Below are 20,736 nucleotides of genomic sequence, written 5' to 3'. Positions count from 1 at the left end.
AAGTTGAAACTTCAAACTAGTACAAGAAAAATCACTAATTTTGTGTGATGACCAAATTTTCGTTAATAACAACTAGAGATGGCCGAAGTTACACATGTACCTTTAGAATGTAAAAGAAATTACATTGTATTAAAATTGGGTATATAAAATCCGTCTATGATAACAAGCTATATTTTGTCGCCACTATTTGCGTTAGAAACCAGATTTTAATATTTACTTTTGTTATTATAGTTCCGCCACAAATTTTATTAGAGAGTAGAGACCAAATAAGATTATTTTGTAGGCCAATAAATATGTTTAGGGAAATGCTAAATACAGCCCTTAGGGCTGTATTTAACGTGCATAAAAAAAACTTGTACCTTCCATATTAAAAGTTCGCCTTCTAATTTTCATGGTAAATGTATAAACAATTTATGCACCTTAGTATTTAGCAAACCCCATGTGTTTAATACGAGTACTAGATTAAGTGAAACTTTGAAAGTGACCAAATAATAGGTATAACTATAAAAATGGTCACCATTTTTCTTGTAACGAAACAATACCTTGAAATTTCTCATGTGCATCTCCCAATCTCCCATATTGTCATTTCCCGCCCTTATGTAAAGTATAAATCTTGTTTCAAATTTTTGCAACGTTTGAAATCTTAGTTTTGAACTCAAAAGAAGTCGTGGCCAAGAATCATGTGAAATGCATCAAATGTCACTCTTACATTAATTATATAAGCACCTTAATTATGTCACTTGTTGCATGTGTGTATATATATTGATGCATGTTTGCTTATTCTCCATTCCCTTTGTATCTCATCTGCTTTTAATTACTTCTTGGTCTTGGTCATTCTTCATAGTACTTTTGTTTACCTTTTACAAATCATTCACTCTTTATCTCTCTTTTAAGAGTTTGATTTTTATAAAACCCCTATAAGGCTATAAATATCTTATACAACATGAAGAACATGTATTCCCACATATTGCTTCTTGTGACTATTATTTTCTTGGTACTTAACCTTGGCGAAAGTCTCCATCCTCATCATTGTAAGAGCAACATGTCACATTTTACAATAATTAATTGCATCAATAATTAGTTACCAAAAATAGTTAGTTTGTCTTTTATTTAACTTTACCTTATAGTCACTATAGTAATAGTAATTCTTGAAGGAGGAAAAGAAGTTTTAGCTAGCTAGTAGTCTTTTTTAGTGTATCTTGATCATATATTACTATAAATTGCATTACCTATTGTACTAATTGTTTTCACTTTTGTATTATATATAGTTACTTCCCAAGTAAAAAGTGCTCAAGGAGAAGCTCAAAGTCAAAAAAATTCTCAGGTTTGTATTACATTTAATTCAATTTCAAGACTCCTAATGATATTTTTCACAAAGATTGTTATAACATCAACCTTTGTTGGACACGAAAGTGTCGTGAATTGCGTGGTGTTTGACAAATAAAACGACTTCAAGATTTTATGAACGTTGTATGACACAAATGGATATAATTTTGCAGGATACAAAACATGTGGAGCTCGGAATGGACCTATACCCAACGGGATCAAGCATACCTGATTGCTCACACGCGTGCGGGCCATGTTTTCCATGTCGAAGGGTGATGATAAGCTTCACGTGTTCCATGCCTGAATCATGTCCTGTTGTCTATAGATGTACTTGTAGAGGCAGATATTATCATGTTCCATCTAATTGATGTATGGTTAATGTGACTCTTGATGACTTGATGGAAAATTTATTGTACGTGTAATGTAGTTGTGAGACTAGAACATTTTGGGAATTTATAATATTAGAGCAGAGTTTTTTGGATAGGATCTACGAGATTGTAAAGTTGGGTATTTTTATTGCTATTCTATAGTTAACTTTAATTTTGATCATTGTATCTTTTTGGATTATTGTTATCTTAAGTTGGTTTCTAGTTTTCTACTAGCCTACTTCCTATAGTTATTAAACCACCAAAAATCAGCAAGATGCCAATCTATATATACAGAACAATAAACTAATACAAAATATACTAGCCGATAGTTCTCTCTACCTCTTAATAGAGAAAAACTGTCTATATCTCATCTTTTCATACTCTTTTGTTAAAAGTTGAGTTTTTTTTGGACATTATTATTGTAGCTGTTAGTCCGTCACTTAAAGATTACAAACGGAAATAAGGGTGAAAAAGGTGCTACCATGTAAAATTTTGACATGGTAGTAATCAATAAGATTTTGACACAAGTTTAAAGGAACGAAGATGATTAATTCTCCTATTACATTTCCTAATAATATAAGCATGCCACAACCCACATGGTACAATCAATCAAAACATAAGAGTAAGAAAGAGAATTAATAGATTACACATGTCATGAAATGAAAATATTAAGAGGATTAGTAGATTACACATGTCAAAGTGTAAGAGTAAGAAAGAAAATTAATAGATTATACATGTCAAAGTGTAAGAGTAAGAAAGAAAATTTGTAAGAGTAAGAAAGATATTTAATTAGATTATCGTATAAAAACATGTCAATTACAAAAAAGTGGATGCCAATTCTTACCCAAAAAATATACCCGAATATCTATTTCCAATCTATATATATATCAATTCTTTCTTTTTAGTTTTGCTTTATATAAACATTGTTAATAAAAATTGGTCTAAGGCGGGCTGGACAACATGCCCAACATTTAATTACATCGATGCCAATTAGACCGTGAGGAATAGCCCATTTCCTCTCGGCCCCAAGGGGCGTTCCTGTCCAATTTTTTTTTTTCTCTTCCGATTTTGAACGGGCTTTCCTTTTCTTTTTTCTTTGACTTTTTCTAACTTTATGAAGATAAGGAGGGATATATGAGTTTTATAAGAATAAAAAAAATAATTAAAAAAGTAAGGGAATGCCTCTTGATGGAATGTTCTACTCCTAAGTAATTGGGGGAATGCCCCTTATGATTAGTGTTAGACACGTGTCAAGCAAGGAATGGAGGAGGGGCATTCCCTTAACTCTCTACTCCTCATAGTCTTAGGGTCACCTATCAATGTGTGACAACCGTCATCTGAGCGTACTTTCCGAAATACTTTCCGGTCACTTTAGTTCGTCTGGTTTATGTACGTCATTAACCTTTAAGACTTTATCATGGAATAAGTGAATTTATTTTTGATTCGGGACTTATGAGCACCTAGACTTTAGAAAAATTGTACGTGGACTCGAGAATAGGAAGAATACTAGTTGTCTTGTGGAAATGCCAAATTAGATAAAATACCTTAAATTTAATCAACTAAAGATTAAATAAACAAATATAGGCATGTTTATATTCGTTTAAAAGCTATTGAAAAGTTTCATTTAATTATGTCGACGAAATGATTTAACGGATCTTGAGTTTTCTTAATTGGTTGAGTCAAACGAGTTGTTGGAAGAGTCAAAGGTGGGTCAATTTTCGGTCAAAGCTAGGGAAGAACTAACAAAAACCTAGTTCCTCCTAAACCTAATTTCATTTCCCACACTCCTCTCCCTTTTCTCTTTTCTCTCCCTCGCCGTCCCCCCCCCCCCCCCCTCTTCTCCCTCTCTCTTTTGCAGCCACGACCCACGAACCACCACCACGAACCACCATCAACCATCATCAAATCTTCATCCCTTCCTTCTTTTTCTTTTAGATTTGAGTAAGTTATGTTGGATCTTTGTTTATTCGTCTTCAAATCTCGAATTTCTTTACACATATATATATTTCCGGCTATGCTTTTTTATAAACATTTAGATTCGAAAATATCACATATATTTATATATAAATCGGCTTTCTTCTTCTTCCTTCTTTCAAAGATCGTTATGTATATATATATGTATATATATAGGTCCGAAAATTTTATTTATGTACATATATAATCGGTGGTGACTATACATATAGTTATAGATTCGAATTTTTGACTAAAACTATATATATTTCGGTTGTATATACCTAAATTCTTTCAATCCGGGTTCTTGATCCGAAATCTCCTTAGATCCGAATTGTATTAGTGATTTTTGTTCTTGGAATTGATTTTTGTTCAGTCAAACGGCCGGTCAACTGCCGGTCAACGCCGATCAAACCGGTCGGGAAATGTGTTTGGGTTGGTCAAAATGGTTGAAATGTACATTTTCGAGTCTAGAAGTCAATTTGAATTGCTTTTGGTGTTTAGATCTTGATTTTTTGGTTCGGTCAACCGTCGGTCTAACTGTTGGTCAAACTTAGTCAACGATGGCTTAATGATAAAGATTAGGGTTTGGCATTGTTTTGGGCATTTAGTCAAAATTTAAAGTGTTTGAACAAGTCAAATTGTATTTCAATTAATTGATCTATAATTAAGATTAAATCTCACATCTTTATAATAATGAAAGTAATATGGATATATATATATATATATATATATATATATATATATAAATGTATTAAAGGACTAAATTAAGTAGATATATATATATATAAGGATTATATTGACATGGACATATGTATATATATATAGGGATTAAAAACCTAATATGGACATATAATTATATATATATAATAAAAAGATTTTGTAAAGACTATATAAATTATACATTTGTATAATAATAAATCAATTACTCATCGGACTTAACATATTTTATGATGACATTCCATACAAATACTTGACGAGATATAAACATAAGACGTGACGTTATTATTGGACAATTTATAAGGACCACAAGACTATTATATATATTAAGACATTGACGAGACATAATGGCATTTCCTAAGACACTAGTATAGGATATACACGAGTACAATTAAATCCAAGTTCTTACTGGGTGATTTGTGGACAATGTAGGACTTTCGAACAGTTAGTGTACGTGCTTCAGGTGTATTTGACTACTCGTATCCTTGTTCGTTCATCTAGGATAATTTATACTTGCGCTGCTTTTAGGTGAGTCTCGTAGCCCCTCTTTTACAAATTTTGGGGTGGAAAGTATACTTATTTATTTTTAAACACTTTTGTCGATTTTCTGTTTTATATTCAATATTGAGCCTGTGCGTATAGAGTTACTTGTGCCATTTGACGTGCTTTGACCCTATTTGTATGTGTGTGATTATGTGTTTTGTTGTTGTGCTTTGGACGTACTGATTGTATGAGTTGAGACTTGAGACTTTGGACTGAGGCAGGTATCGTAAGGCCGGACTTTGAGACATTGAGACTTTTGGACTTATTATGGTGTAACTTTGCTCGTTATATATTGAACTACTACTGGTTTAGACTTAAAATAATCGACAAAAGACTTATTTCTTTGACTAGACTTTTGACTAAAACCTACGAACTCACCAACCTTTGTGTTGACGCGTTTTAATATATACTTTTCAGGTACTCAGGCTAATCAGGGATAAGAACTGCTATGCTAGGCTGGACTTCAAAGATTAGTACTCCTTATTTATTGTCAGACTTTAAGGCTATATGCCTTGGATTATTTCTTTATGGACTTGGTTGTAATAAGCTATTTTAGCACAGTTATGACTTTGAACTCATGTTTTTGAGAATATATTTATTATATTCTACTTCATTTAGCAGTATCTATGTAATTCCACGTCGTGTTGTACTTTTCATGATACCTCATGTTTCCGCCAATGGTGGGGTGTTACAGAATGGTATCAAAGCCAAGTTTGTAGAGAATAAGGTGGAAAAGCCTAGACTATAACCTAAGAACCCTGTATAGCATTTACGATAGGAATCATAGATGCATCCTAGACGTGTTAACGTCGCTTATATTTTGAGTTCATATTCTGTTTAGACTTATTATCTCTGTGTTTATTTTGACTATGGCTATCATTTGGTGACTGTGTGCTTTCGGTGTTATTGTGATTATTTATGTGTATTAGAGCAAGATGAAGCGATGGCGCTAACTAGTATCGCATAGCGATAATCATAGAAAAGCCTGATCAGCTGTTCTATGATTACCGCCATGCCTTGCGACAGTTATTGACATCAGTGATTTCACTTGTAGTGAGAGTGTAGTAGCTATCTTGGGATGCTTAACGGGTATTGGTTAGGTGGAGGGTTAGCCGCTGGTACACCCTGTATACATACCCGACCAATACCTAGAGAGCATACCAGTACCGTGATCCGACCTTGCATTAGATGTACTAGGGGTGTGGAGGGTTAGCCGCTGGTACACCCTGTATACATACACCACTAGTGCAACGGATGTAGGTGTTAGATTCGGATTACATTTTAACTGCGATTTAGGGTTATATATTATTAGTATATATATGTATTGCATTGACAGGTATTGCGTGAGTAGTTTAGGTTCTAGATAGCATTTCCTTAGACCATAAGACGAGAGAGCCTACTGAGAGTATTTTGTGATGATAACATCGTCGAGTATATCTTTCCTCGACTAATGACACGTGGTTATAGGATAATGGCAAGAACAAGATCTAGTGCTGGAACTAGCGGCGGCCGTGGAAGAGGCCATGGTGAAAACAAAGACTCTGGTCAAGGTCGTGGTATTGGCCGAGGAACTGGACGGAGTGGAGGCCGTGGTATAGGTCGTGGCGCTGGGCCTGAGGTAGTTCAAGGTGTTGGCCGTGGTACGGGCCGTGGAAATGAACAGGTTGGAGGTCGAGGTACTGGTCATGGTGTTGGACGTGGTGCAGGCCGTGGTGGCGGCCGAGGTAGTGGCCGTGGACGCGGTCATGGTGAAGCTGAAAATGAAACTGCAAATGAGCAAGCTGGAATGCAACCAGACTCAGCCATGATTGCCATGATCACCCAAGTGGTTAACACTATACTCGCACAAAATGCTCAAAATGCACAAAATGCAGAGAATGAAGATGCTCAGTATGATGATGCTCAGTATGAGGACGCAGGGGATGATCAGGATGGTGAATATTATGAAGACGTTGATCAAGGAATTCGACTTGCGAATGTGCCAAGGGGACCTAGAAGTGGTGTCAGGACTTGTACTTACAAAAACTTTAAGGATTGTGGTGTGCAAGAGTATGATGGTAGAGGTGGAGCAGTCAAGTTTATTCAATGGCTAGAAAAGATGGAAGCTGTGATTGGTATTAGTGATTGTACTCCTGAACAAAGGGTCAAGTATGTGGCGAACTCTTTCACTAAAGATGCTTTGTCTTGGTGGAACACTCAGTGCTGAATCAGAGGCAGATTAGCGGCAGAGGCGATGTCTTGGTATAACTTCAGAGAGTTGATGATGAAAAAGTTCTGCACTGCAACTGAACTGGTGAAGCTAGAACGAGAGTTTTTGGAACATAAGATGGTCGGTGCAGATCATGCTGGATATACAACCCGCTTTAATGAACTTTCAAGGCTCGTTCCACACTTGGTTGAACCTGAGAACAAAGGTATAAAGAAGTATCTTTGTGGGTTAATTCCTCAGGTTAGATCGACTATGGCTGCTGTTCACCCACTTACTCTAGAGGAGGCTATATTGAGGTCTGAAGCTATGACAGAGGAGTTGGTTCAGTGTGGAACTATTACTGCTGTTGGGACAAAAAGGAAGGAAACCAGTGGGACGAGTAATAATAAGAAAGTTTGGCGATCTGATGGAAAGAGACAAAACAGAGGCAAGGTATTTGCAGTGACTGATGCTGGCAAAAAGGAATATGTGGGTCCTCATCCTAAGTGTACCAAGTGCAATCTGCACCATGCAGCAAATCAGAATTGCTTAACATGCTACAACTGCAATAAGACTGGGCATTTGGCAAATTACTGTCGGGAACCAAGGACTTAAGTGGAACCATTGAATGTTGCACCATTAAATCAAAGGAGACCAATCGGAGTTCGTGGAGGGTGTTATGAATGTGGGGCCACTAATCACTATCGGAACACATGTCCTCAGTGGGTTGGGCAACAGGTTCAAGTGGCAGTTCATCCTAACCAGCTACAAATTACTGGACCCAATCAGAATAGAGGCAATCAGGCTCCAGCTGCTAGAGGTCGTGCTTTTGTTCTGAATGCTGCTGAGGCTTGCAACGACCTGAACGTGGTTGCAGGTACGTTTCTTCTAAATGGTCATTATGCTACTGTTCTCTTTGATTCTGGAGCTGACTATAGTTTTGTCGCAACTAGTTTCATTCCTTTATTGAGTGCTAAGCCGAGTCCTATGTATTTATGTTTTGACATAGAAATGGCTAATGGTGGGTTAGTCAGATTAGACCAGGTCATTCGTTCGTGCACATTAGTTCTTAATAATCATGCTTTCTTTATTGACTTAGTACCTTTTGAAATGGGAAGTTTTGACGTTATTGTTGGTATGGTCTGGATGTCTTTGGTCGATGCAACGATCCTTTGTAGTGCAAAAATTGTTAGAATTCCCTTACCAAACGGTGAGACACTAAAAGTTCAGGGCGAGGTGTCTGATTCTTTTGAGGGTCGTGTCATGAGTGCGTCTGCTAAAGAGGTTAGCTTGATTAATGTCCCCATTGTTCGGTACTATCAGGATGTCTTCCCTGATGAATTGCCTGGCTTACCTCCGTCTCGACAACTTGATTTTCGCATTAGTCTCGTTCCTAATGCAGCTCCTGTAGCAAAATCTCCCTATAGATTAGCAACAACTGAATTACAGGAATTGCCCACGCAATTAAAAGAACTTCAGGACAAAGGATTCATTAGACCTAGCCAGTCACCGTGGGGAACACCTGTCTTATTCGTCAAAAAGAAGGATGGCTCTTTTCACATGTGTATCGACTACCGTGAGTTGAATAAGTTAACAGTAAAGAATCGTTATCTGCTTCCTAGGATTGATGCTCTGTTCGATCAACTTCAAGGTGCGAAGTGTTTCTCAAAAATCGACTTACGTTCAGGGTATCATCAACTGCGTGTACACGAGGACGATATACCAAAGACTGCTTTTAGGACAAGATATGGACATTTTGAGTTCACAGTGATGCCTTTTGGATTGACTAACGCACCAGCAGTATTCATGGATTTGATGAATAGAGTGTGTCGACCGTATTTGGATAAGTTTGTAATTGTGTTTATCGACGACATCCTAATTTACTCAAAGACAAAGGAAGAACATGTTGAGCATCTGAGAAGGATACTAGAATTACTGAGGAAGGAAAAGCTGTACGGAAATTTTCTAAATGTGAGTTTTGGCTTGATGAGGTACAATATTTGGGACATGTCGTGAGCAAGGATGGAATACACGTGGATCCTGGCAAGATTGATTCAGTCAAGAACTGGAGAACACCAGAGACACCGACTGAAGTCAGATAATTTCTTGGAATGGCTGGCTACTATAGAAAGTTCATCGAGAATTTCTCTAAGATTGCGTTGCCGCTTACGCAATTAACTCGGAAGGATAGGCCGTATGTCTGGGGTGAAAAACAAGAGGCAACGTTTCAAATCTTGAAAGACAAGCTATGTAATGCACCGATTTTGAGTCTGCCAGAAGGATCTGATGACTTTGTAGTGTATTGTGATGCATCGGGTCAAGGATTAGGTTGTGTGCTCATGCAAAAAGGCAAAGTGATTGCTTACGCCTCACGACAATTGAAGGTCCATGAGAAGAATTACACAACCCATGACTTGGAATTAGGAGCAGTGGTTTTTGCATTAAAGTGTTGGAGGCATTATTTGTATGGAACCAAGTGTGTAATCTACACGGATCACAAGAGTTTATAACATATTTTCAATCAACAAGATTTGAATATGAGACAACGAAGATGGCTTGAGTTACTCAGCAATTATGACTGTGACATTCGTTATCACCCGGGGAAAGCCAATGTAGTGGCCGATGCCTTAAGTCGTAAGGAAAGGGTTAAGCCTAAACGAGTACGTGTTATGAGTATTACAGTGCAAAGGAGTGTTAGAGATCAGATCATAGAAGCACAATTGGTGATTGTTGGCAATAAAGATCTTCTTAAGAAGGAACTACGAGGAATGGAACAACATTTGGATAGAAGAGACGATGATGGCTTGTATTTCGTGGACAGACTATGGGTTCCTTCAACTGGTGATTTACGAACATTGATATTGAACGAAGCTCATAATACAAGGTATTTGGTACATCCGGGCACCGACAAGATGTACTATGATCTGCATGAATTATATTGGTGGCCTGGCATGAAGAAAGATGTTGCTGAGTTTGTAAGTCGATGCTTGACATGTCTACAGGTGAAAGCGGAACATCAAAAGCCTGCGGGATTACTTAGACAACCAGAAATTCCTGAATGGAAGTGGGAGAACATAACTATGGATTTCATTACCAAACTACCTAGGACGAAGGAGGGTCATGATATGATATGGGTGATCGTCGATAGATTGACAAAGTCTGCTCATTTCCTAGACATTCGTGAAAAAGATCCCACAAAGAAATTGGTGAGGAAGTATGTAAGGGAAATCGTATCAAAACATGGCGTACCAATTTCGATCATTTCAGACAGAGATACTCGCTTTAATTCTCGATTTTGGCGAGGGTTTCAGAAGGCCTTTGGGACTAGGATAGACATGAGTATGGCGTACCATCCTCAAACTGATGGTCAGAGTGAATGTATGATTCAGACTTTAGAAGACATGTTGAGAGCTTGTGTCTTAGATTTTGGTGGTAACTGGGATGACCATCTACACTTGATATAATTTTCTTACAACAATAGTTATCACGCAAGTATTAATATGGCTCCTTTCAAGGCATTGTATGGACGGAAGTGTAGATCACCTGTCGCATGGTCTGACTTTGGCGATAGTCAATTGGTTGGGCCTGAGCTTATTGAAGAAACTGCCGACAAAATAATTCAGATTAAAGAGCGACTTAGATTAGCACGTAAACGACAAAAGAAGTATGCGGATGTCAGACGTAGACCTTTAGAATTCAATGTTGGGGACCGTGTACTTCTTAAGGTTTCCCCTTGGAAGGGAGTGGTTAGATTTGTCAAGAGTGGAAAGCTTGGACCTAGATTTATTGGACCTTTTGAGATACTAGAAAGAGTTGGCGAGGTAGCTTATCGATTGAGACTTTCAGAAGAGCTGAAAGGAGTTCACGACATATTTCATGTGTCGCACCTTCTAAAATGTCTTGCTGAAGAAGATCGTCATGTGCTTATGGACGAAATCCGGATTGACGATAAGTTAAATTTCGTTAAAGAGCCTTTAGAGATTGTGGACTGCAAGGTGCGGAAACTAAAGAAAACCAAGTATACGCTTATCAAAGTTCGGTGGAATTCAAAGCGAGGGCCTGAGTATACTTGGGAACGGGAAGATCATTTTAAGACAAAATACCCCCAATTGTTTAATAGGACTAGTTCGAGTTGAATTTCGGGACGAAATTCTTTTAACGAGGTAATGCTGTGACAACCTTCATCTGAGCGTACTTCCCGAAACACTTTCCGGTCACTTTAGTTCGTCTGGTTTATGTACGTCATTAACCTTTAAGACTTTATCATGGAATAAGTGATTTTATTTTTGATTCGGGACTTATGAGCACCTAGATTTTAGAAAAATTGTACGTGGACTCGAGAATAGGAAGAATACTAGTTGTCTTGTGGAAATGCCAAATTAGATAAAATACCTTAAATTTAATCAACTAAAGATTAAATAAACAAATATAGGCATGTTTATATTCGTTTAAAAGCTATTGAAAAGTTTCATTTAATTATGTCGACGAAATGATTTAACGGATCTTGAGTTTTCTTAATTGGTTGAGTCAAACGAGTTGTTGGAAGAGTCAAAGGTGGGTCAATTTTCGGTCAAAGCTAGGGAAGAACTAACAAAAACCTAGTTCCTCCTAAACCTAATTTCATTTCCCACACTCCTCTCCCTTTTCTCTTTTCTCTCCCTAGTCGTCCCCCGCCCCCCCCCCCCCCCTCTTCTCCCTCTCTCTTTTGCAGCCACAACCCACGAACCACCACCATGAACCACACGAACCACACCACGAACCACCATCAACCATCATCAAATCTTCATCCCTTCCTTTTTTTCTTTTAGATTTGAGTAAGTTATCTTGGATCTTTATTTATTCGTCTTCAAATATCGAATTTCTTTACACATATATATATATATATATATATATATATATATATATATTATATATATATATATATTTCCGGCTATGTTTTTATATAAACATTTAGATCCGAAAATATCACATATATCTATATATAAATCAGCTTTCTTCTTTTTCCTTCCTTCTTTCAAAGATCGTTATGTATATATATATATGTATATATATAGGTCCGAAAATTTTATTTATGTACATATATAATCGGTGGTGACTATACATATAGTTATAGATTCGAATTTTTGACTAAAACTATATATATTTCGGTTGTATATACTGAAATTCTTTGAATCCAGGTTCTTGATCCGAAATCTCCTTAGATCCGAATTGTATTAGTGATTTTTGTTCAGTCAAACGGCCGGTCAACTGCCGGTCAACGCCGGTCAAACCGGTCGGGAAATGTGTTTGGGTTGGTCAAACTTGGTCAAACTGGTTGAAATGTACATTTTCGAGTCTAGAAGTCGATTTGAATTGCTTTTGGTGTTTAGATCTTGATTTTTCGCTTCGGTCAACCGTCGGTCTAATTGTTGGTCAAACTTAGTCAACGACGGCTTAATGATAAAGATTAGGGTTTGGCATTGTTTTGGGCATTTAGTCAAAATTTAAAGTGTTTGAACAAGTCAAATTGTATTTCAATTAATTGATCTATAATTAAGATTAAATCTCACATCTTTATAATAATGAAAGTAATATGGATACATATATATATATATATATATATATATATATATATAAATAAAGGGGGATGGGAATATAAGGCTGTCAGGTATCTAAGCTTAGTTGTGGAACACTCACATATTGTTTTTTTAATACATAAAAATCATGGGGGCCTATGCATTTATTCATTAAACAAGAAATAATAAAATATTAGTATGTGAGGGGTTCTATACCTAAGCTTAGGTGCCAGACAACCTTATATATAAATGTATTAAAGGACTAAATTAAGTAGATATATATATATATATAAGGATTATATTGACATGGACATATGTATATATATATATATATATATATATATATATATATATATAATATATATATATATAAGGAATTAAATTACATCCTCATACCCGTCCTCATCGGGGATCCCCGTCTGGTATCGGGGATACCTTTTTTGAATGAACATGAATTTATCTTGATAAAAAATACGTAGGAGAATGTGTATTTTAACATTTTCTTTCTATGTATAAACTAATGTATATGTTAAGTGAATGATTAATAAAGTATAACACATAAAAAGTATTAAATAAAAGCTCTAAACTTAAAATTGATTTTAGAATATAGATAACGACTTAAAGTGATTCTAATAAATATATATATATATATATATAGTATTTTCGGGTTCAGGTATGAGGATCGGAGATTTACGGTTTCCCATTCCCGTCTCCAATTCCATCGGGGAATAGATTTACATCCCCATACCCGTCCCCATCCCCGGTCAATTCAGGGATTCCCCGATTAAATCAGGTGCGAGTATCGGGTTTCCCATCAGGTACGGATATTTTTGCCATCCACAAATGCAACGCACCATACGTTCATACCCTTCATCCTTGTAAAGTAATAAAAGCACCCTTTGTATTTCTATATCAAATTATCAACGTATTTGATAAAGATCGATTGATCCAATGAGATTTTATCTTTTTGTTTAGGGGTTGGATCGTTATCAGGTGCAAAATCGTTTTCTAATTAACTTTTTTAATGGTTGGGAGCTTAATAGAGTTTTCTTCGAATTATCACTTCCCATATGGATGTGACACTCGAAACTAAAACAACTGACGGTTATTTTTATATATTAAATTATTATAAACTTTACGGTAAGTTTATTTTAAGTGGAAAAGTCTTTTTAACACTTCCACTCTCGTGTGAAGAAGAAGATCCGATCTTCCAATCTCACTCAAACCCATCAATCATCAAATCAAAACCCTAATAAACCCCCAAACACAATCAATCAAATCAAATCCTACAATGGCAAATGCTTGGAAAAAAGACAACAAATCCATAAAACTAACAACCCCCAAAACCCTCTTCCTTCTCATCTCCACTTCCTTCATCATCCTAACTTTCTTTTACCTCTCTTCTTCAAACCCAAACCCATACCCATCTTTCAGATTATCCAATTTCCCAATTGAACCCTACAATTGTTACAAATCACCACAATCTCACCCCATAATTGCCAACTTAGTTGAAAATGTCAAATACCCTTTTCTTTTTTCTTTATCCGATTTCGGGTCATTGCCCGAAAAGCCCCATAAAAACATTGTTAGGCTACTAAAAGGGAAGTTGTTCAGGAGACCTGACATTTCTGTTACGATTCAGGAGGTTTTGGAGAAGATGAAAGGTGAAGGTAAAATGGGTGTTTTTGTTGATGTTGGTGCTAATGTAGGAATGGCTACTTTTGCTGCTGCAGTTATGGGTTTTCGGGTTTTCGCGTTTGAGCCGGTTTTGGAGAATTTGCAGAGTATTTGTAATGGGATTTATTTTAATAGGGTTGATAATTTGGTTCATGTTTTTGAAGCTGCTACTTCTGATCGCCTTGGAAATATTACCTTTCATAAGGTCGGTCTGTCTGTCTGTCTGTCTGTCTGTCTGTCTGTCTTTTGTTTTGTTTAATAATTCTTACATATCGCATTCGTGTAACTTAGGAGTAGAAATAGGATAATTTGCCCTTCAGAAAAATATATAATTGTTACTTTTAGTGACTTGAAAACATGACAGTTTGGTTAGCGGACCGACCCAAATACCGCTAGGCTAGAAGCTCTTTGGTGTGTTCTGTTTTTGTTCTGAAAGTTATACTGTGTAAAGATTCTTTATTTAGGTATATGTAATTGAAATGTATCTATGATCATTTATGGGTATGTCTGATTTAGCAAAAAGTATCGATCTTTAATTGTTTTTTTTATTAGTGTTTTTGGAATGGAGTTGATCTAGGTATATTTGATGTTTGTAGGATGGTGAAAGTGTTTAAGTATTTAATGTGTGTAATAGCGTTTGTTCTTATTGTGATTTAATAGTGAAAATGCAAGTGACTTGCTAACTTGCATTTTTAGCCAATAATAATTCATACCGTTCTTGCCAACAATCGAGAAGTTATGTGGCTCGTCTAGCTACAATTGGTAAAAAATAGTGCAAGTACATGACTTTTGTCGATAGCTTTGATAACAGCTTGATGTTTAGTACAATGATAAAAGTATTTTAGGTTTAAGTTTTATGTATATGCATCAATCTTCACATAAATTCCAGTGGATTTGTCTTGTGTCTTATAGTCCTTGCAAGGCATATATATAGGCTGATGCTGGCATTCGTATCATTTCTCATTCACAAATTAACCATTATAAAAAAAATACATCACAAAAGTTAAATCTTTGGATTTGTTACAGGTGGTTGGACGGCTAGACAATAGTGCAGTTTCAGCAACTGGTGCCAAACTGGCTTTTAAATCGAATGAAGAAATTGCACTTCAAGTAAGATCAATTCCACTTGATCTAATAATTCCAGAAAACGAACCTGTGTTGCTTGTGAAGATAGATGTTCAGGGTTGGGAATATCACGTCCTAAAAGGAGCGAAAAAGTTGTTATCGAGAAATAAAGGCGAGGCTCCATACTTGATCTATGAGGAAGATGAAAGACTTTTACAAGCCAGCAATACTAGTTCAAAAGAGATAAGGAAATTCCTTCATGGCCTTGGGTACACTAACTGTGTCCAACAAGGTACTGATGCTCATTGCACAAAATAAGGATTCGTTATATAGATAGGCATATTTTGCTCTTCCAGAAGCCAAAGACAGCGCGAGATGGATTTGATTTATTTGAGGCCGCACGAGGTGACAAAGAATGCTATCCTTGGTTCTGTTTGAGTTTTGGTTTATTGTGTATTTGTACCCATTGATAGTTAGACGGACTAGATGTTTAGTCAAGTATTGATTATGTTTCTAAAGGAACTATATTAGATGTATAATGTTGAAAGATTGCACTAGTTTTATTTTTATACAGATGAATACCACTTCAGTTCTTGGCTTTCTGCCTTTCTTTCTTATAATTCGTGACAAAAAGTTGAAGCAAATAGATTTTACAGCATTTGCTCTTCATTCTAGGGCATGTTTCAACTATCTGTTTATTTGATCATGATCTGATTTTATGTGGGAAAATCGGAGAGTGATATCTGCAATTAAAGCCCCTTTTAAATAAGGGAAGTGACTGGGAGATTATAACTATATGCTTACCAACTGATGTAATAAGTGGTTTTTAGCCTAGCTGGTTGCAACCGGGTCTCTTGAACTTGTGGTTTTGGGATCAAACTTGTTCTCTTCAAACTTCCAAAACTTTTAGAAATTGTACATTATAAATCTTGCAGTTCAGTTAGTTATTTCATTTCTTTTCTATTTGCATTATAAGATATGATTATATGAACTATCTTTCTGCAATGGGATTGAATCAAGAATAATTGCATACATTCTATCTGTGTGATGAAACTCGGCGCTCGCTATATATATCTGATAGATTTGCTTCATAAATTAAATTGACGAATTCGTTGAAATGTAACATGTTTAGTAACATTATTATAAAAAGAATATATAAAACACCGAACAGGTTAAACCGGTCTGACCGGCCTTTGAAGCATTTCTGGTTTTATAAAGAAATATTTTAAAAAAACATTCCATATATACATATTTACATTCACATCATGGAGGGAGACATGATGCGAAATGTCTGTGTACATGGAGTTTCTTTTTTTGAAGGGGGGAGGGATTGAGGGTGGGAGATGAGAGGAAGCTTGGGAGATGAGAGGGGGTTCGGCCGTCATTCAAAGGAGATGGGTGGGAGATGGAAGTAAAGGTTGGGTGGGGAGAATATAGTTCGCGGAAAGAGGGGATGGAAGAAAAGGTTGAAAAGGTGAGGGGAGAGTTGAGGGGATGGAAAAAAAAGTTAGGAGAGTTGAGAAAGATAGTAAAAAGATTAGGAGTGATGGTTGCCACTAACAAAGATGGGGAGATGAGAATATATGACATCCCCCCTTTTGCGACATGGAATGTAGTGTGTATAGAGTTTTTTTATGATGTGGACTCTCGAATGTATAACAACTAGTGGGTTTATAAGCCCGCGTTGTGGGCTGGCTTCAACGATCGTATTTACGTGCACAATTACGTTTAAATGTTTGCGATATACCATAAAAAAAACCAAAAATGTTAACAGACTACTAAAAAATATATAAAAAAAAACATAAATATATGTCTACGTTTTTTATATCAAACATAAATAAATATAAACTCGTTTAAAAGTTTGTATAAACACATATTTAGTTATAAAAAAAAGAAGATAAAACTGACAGGCAGTTGCGCAAGAAAAAACAAAAAAATTTGCAATGTGGTAAAATCCGGAAGGTAATACAGGGTGAGACGTAGAAAATGAAATGTAAGAAAAACCATAAAAGACACTAAAATAACCCTACTTAAAATTTTGTCATATTATATATATATTTGTTTTTTAAAAGAATCTATAAGACAAAGCAAATAAAACCATCATATTACTCCCATCGTTCCATAAAAAATGTCCTATTTTGAATAATCAAAGTCAATGTTTATAAACTTTAACCTTAAATATATATATTTTTTTGTTATATAAAACTTGATAAAAGTTATACCAATGAAAACACCTTTTAAACCACAATCAATTCATATAACTTTCATCAAACATTATCTAACACAAAAAAAATTATTTAAGGTCAAAGTTAGAAATATTAGACTTTGAAAATTCAAAACATGACACTTTTAGTGGGACAGAGAGAGTAATAAATCAAAATAAAGATAGACGGAATCTAAAAAAACCTTAAATAAAAACAATATGATAAATCTGCTAAGAAGTTTGACATATTAAATATATATATTTTTACAAAAATTAAATAAGCAAATTAACAAGCAGCTACCTATTAGCCTGGTTAAAAAATTAATAAGCAAGCTAGCAGACAGTTGCGCAGCTACCTGCTAGCGTGGTTAAAAAAATTAATAAGCAAGCCAAATGTGAAGCTACCTGCTAGCCTGATTTACCATCATGATTTCATTCCTCTTGATAAAAGTATATAATATCTTTTTTTAGTAGATATCAAGGCTAATATATTACTAAGAATTAATTTATTGTGACATTGGGATAAGATTTTAGGTGACAATGATAAGCCAACTTTCTTATATCATAAAACTGCTATAAATACTACTATACAAGCTATATTTAGAAAAAGTCATACCTATAATAAAAATAGAAAAATGATAAATCCTCATAACTAATCCGTCTAAAAATCCTCCTAGTATATTCACTTGTTAACACATGGAAATACACTAATTTACTTTCCTAATCTCACCCCCTGATTTTCCACATGTCACAATCCTATTAATTAGGAGGATTTTTAGGCTAATAATTTAGGAGGATTGATCATTACCCATAACAATAATAATGACCATTAAAATATACTAACGATCAATCGTTTCGTGTTCTTGTTAAAAAAATAAGGAAAATACTAAACACATCCTTTATGGCCGTATTTAACGTGTATAAAGAATTTGTATTTTCCATATTAAAAGCTTCCTCTGAATTTTATGGTAAATTTATAACTATTTAATGTACCTTAACTACAGCCCCAGAGACTGTAATTTGTAATACCCAAAAATATATTAGGTTAAAAACTTACAATTAGGTTAAAAACTTACTAGATAAACATGGATAGAAAAAAAAAATTATCTTAATATACATATTTAAATTGCATATATCTTTTTAATGATAAAATTATTTATTTATAAATTACTTCATGTTATAATATAAGGAAATAAAAGGTAAATAAGTGATTAAATGTGTGTTTTTAAAACTGCTAAAAGAACGAATATGTAAATATGTTTTATGAATTTGCCTTCGTATCACATAAGTTAGATGCTACTAGAAGCATATATGATAACCCTAAAATAAACCTCCAAAACACAAAACCTCTCGCAAATAGCCAACCCTACTTACATTTTTACAATGCTTTGAGAACTATACTAAATGTCAAAATGAACTAAAAGAAGATTAAAGTTTCAACCAGTGGAATCTGATCGTAAAAACCAGACAAGTTATTATCTACAGAAAAATATTATCAAATAATAATATATATGTAATATATATAAAACAACTCAAATTTATTTATCAAAAAAGTTGATGAAAAGAATTTTGTTTCTTTCTCTAATTGCGAAAAGAATCTTGTTAATTTTTTCAAACTTTTAAGATGTATTAGGGTGGGGGGAGTGCTTCACCTTCGCTGCTGGCTGCGCTTGTCTTCTCCAACCAGGATATATATATATATATATTATATGTATAGATGGAAATGGATATTTCATAAAAAGAAAAAAAAAGAAGAAGAAAAAAGCAATGATTATAACGATCAAATAATCGAGACAAGCCCGGAGATAACTCTCCCCACCCTCCTCCCCACCCTACCGGTACCAGTGGGACGGAGCGGTGTTCCCTTAGGTACCGGACCGGTACCGGTTTGGTGCCCGCTCCACTCCGTCCACTCTTATGGGAAAGAGTGTAAACTGAAGTGTCAAGAATTACATTTAGGTAAGTTTTGACAAATTCCTAAAAACAATGAGCTTTTGTCACGTGACACTTTCTATACTTGCCTAAAAGAGCCAAATTGTGAGGGTGTAAGAGAACCGATGTGCTAAAGTGATAAATGTTGCTAAAAGTTGCAAAGCACATATATAACACACACACACAAAAGTGAGGTTACATGCTTAAAAAGGTGTCAAAAAGGGTGCCAAAAAGTGCCACAATCGGCTCCACTTGCCCAATGGAAGCCTTGACACTTTGTGTGAAAAAAAAGTGTATAATACCAATGTGTCAAAAAGTGTCAATGAAATATGCCAATAAAAATATACCGATTACACCTTTCATGTTAGATGTTTTTTATGTGTCTCCTCAGATCATAATTTATAAATGAAAAAAATAAATTATATATATATATATATATATATATATTAAGTCACAACCTCTTTGACCCACCCAACAAACTCTATAGAGGTAAGTTTTGATTTCTTGATTTTTACTTTCAAATCCCTTGAATGGTTTTATCTAAAGAAATCAACAAAAGTTGCTAAGGAAAAAAAAAATACAGTGATGGCCAAAGTCTATGACGTCCACTCCATGTATCTGACGTCCACTCTTCGGTAGAGATACTAAGTTTTGGAATGATGTTTGGTTTGATAATACCACTCTTGCTGCTAGATTCCTAAGATTATACAACTTGGAGAATGACAAAAATGTTGTGGTTGCTAACAGATGGAATGGAAAGAATTTTGTGTGGAACTGGCGAAGGGAAATTAGGGGTAGACGTAAGAATTGTGTGACTGCATCCGTAATGTGACTATTGTGAACTCCCCTGATAAATGGGTTTGGGAATGCAATAATGATAAAGACTTTACGGTTAAAAGTGTCAGAACTCACATTGATAACAACATTCTACCGAGACACTACATTAGGGGTGAGCAAACAACCCGTAAACCCGTGACCCGCAACAAAACCGCCCGTACCCGACCCGAACCGACCGGACACCAGACGGGCCGGGTCCGGGTCGGTCCGGGTCAAAAACCGCGGGTTGCCGGTTTAACCCGTCAAAACCGTGACATACTTCATAATCATATATATATATATGTGTGTGGGTTAACTTCATATTATGTATGTATATGCGTTTGTATATAATCTGTAACAATGGAGTTTTGGAGGTGGAGGGTAAATGGTGAA

At 35.4% G+C, this 20,736-nt stretch overlaps 3 protein-coding genes across 3 annotated transcripts; all 3 read left to right on the top strand.

The window, feature by feature from the left end:
* The first annotated feature begins 819 nt into the window (after positions 1–819).
* On the top strand, positions 820–1,868 carry LOC122609732 (protein EPIDERMAL PATTERNING FACTOR 2-like). The gene is made up of 3 exons (XM_043782679.1): positions 820–1,031; positions 1,269–1,324; positions 1,500–1,868. Exons 1-3 carry the CDS (start codon positions 944–946, stop codon positions 1,692–1,694), a joined length of 339 nt encoding a protein of 112 aa, XP_043638614.1. The 5' UTR covers positions 820–943; the 3' UTR covers positions 1,695–1,868.
* A 4,510-nt stretch (positions 1,869–6,378) lies between these two features.
* On the top strand, positions 6,379–9,197 carry LOC122610536. Its single transcript, XM_043783516.1, has 5 exons — positions 6,379–6,735; positions 7,180–7,412; positions 7,746–8,120; positions 8,274–8,619; positions 9,087–9,197. Exons 1-5 carry the CDS (start codon positions 6,379–6,381, stop codon positions 9,195–9,197), a joined length of 1,422 nt encoding a protein of 473 aa, XP_043639451.1.
* A 4,609-nt stretch (positions 9,198–13,806) lies between these two features.
* LOC122578761 lies at positions 13,807–15,994 on the top strand. The gene is made up of 2 exons (XM_043750793.1): positions 13,807–14,532; positions 15,354–15,994. The coding sequence occupies exons 1-2, from the start codon at positions 13,942–13,944 to the stop codon at positions 15,708–15,710; spliced, it is 948 nt and encodes a 315-aa protein (XP_043606728.1). The 5' UTR covers positions 13,807–13,941; the 3' UTR covers positions 15,711–15,994.
* Positions 15,995–20,736: the final 4,742 nt, after the last annotated feature.

This window comes from Erigeron canadensis, chromosome 8 (genome assembly GCF_010389155.1).
Source record: "Erigeron canadensis isolate Cc75 chromosome 8, C_canadensis_v1, whole genome shotgun sequence".
NCBI lineage: Eukaryota > Viridiplantae > Streptophyta > Magnoliopsida > Asterales > Asteraceae > Erigeron > Erigeron canadensis.
The sequence above is the reverse complement of the archived record's forward strand: the minus strand, read 5'-3'. Positions and strand labels throughout refer to the sequence as shown.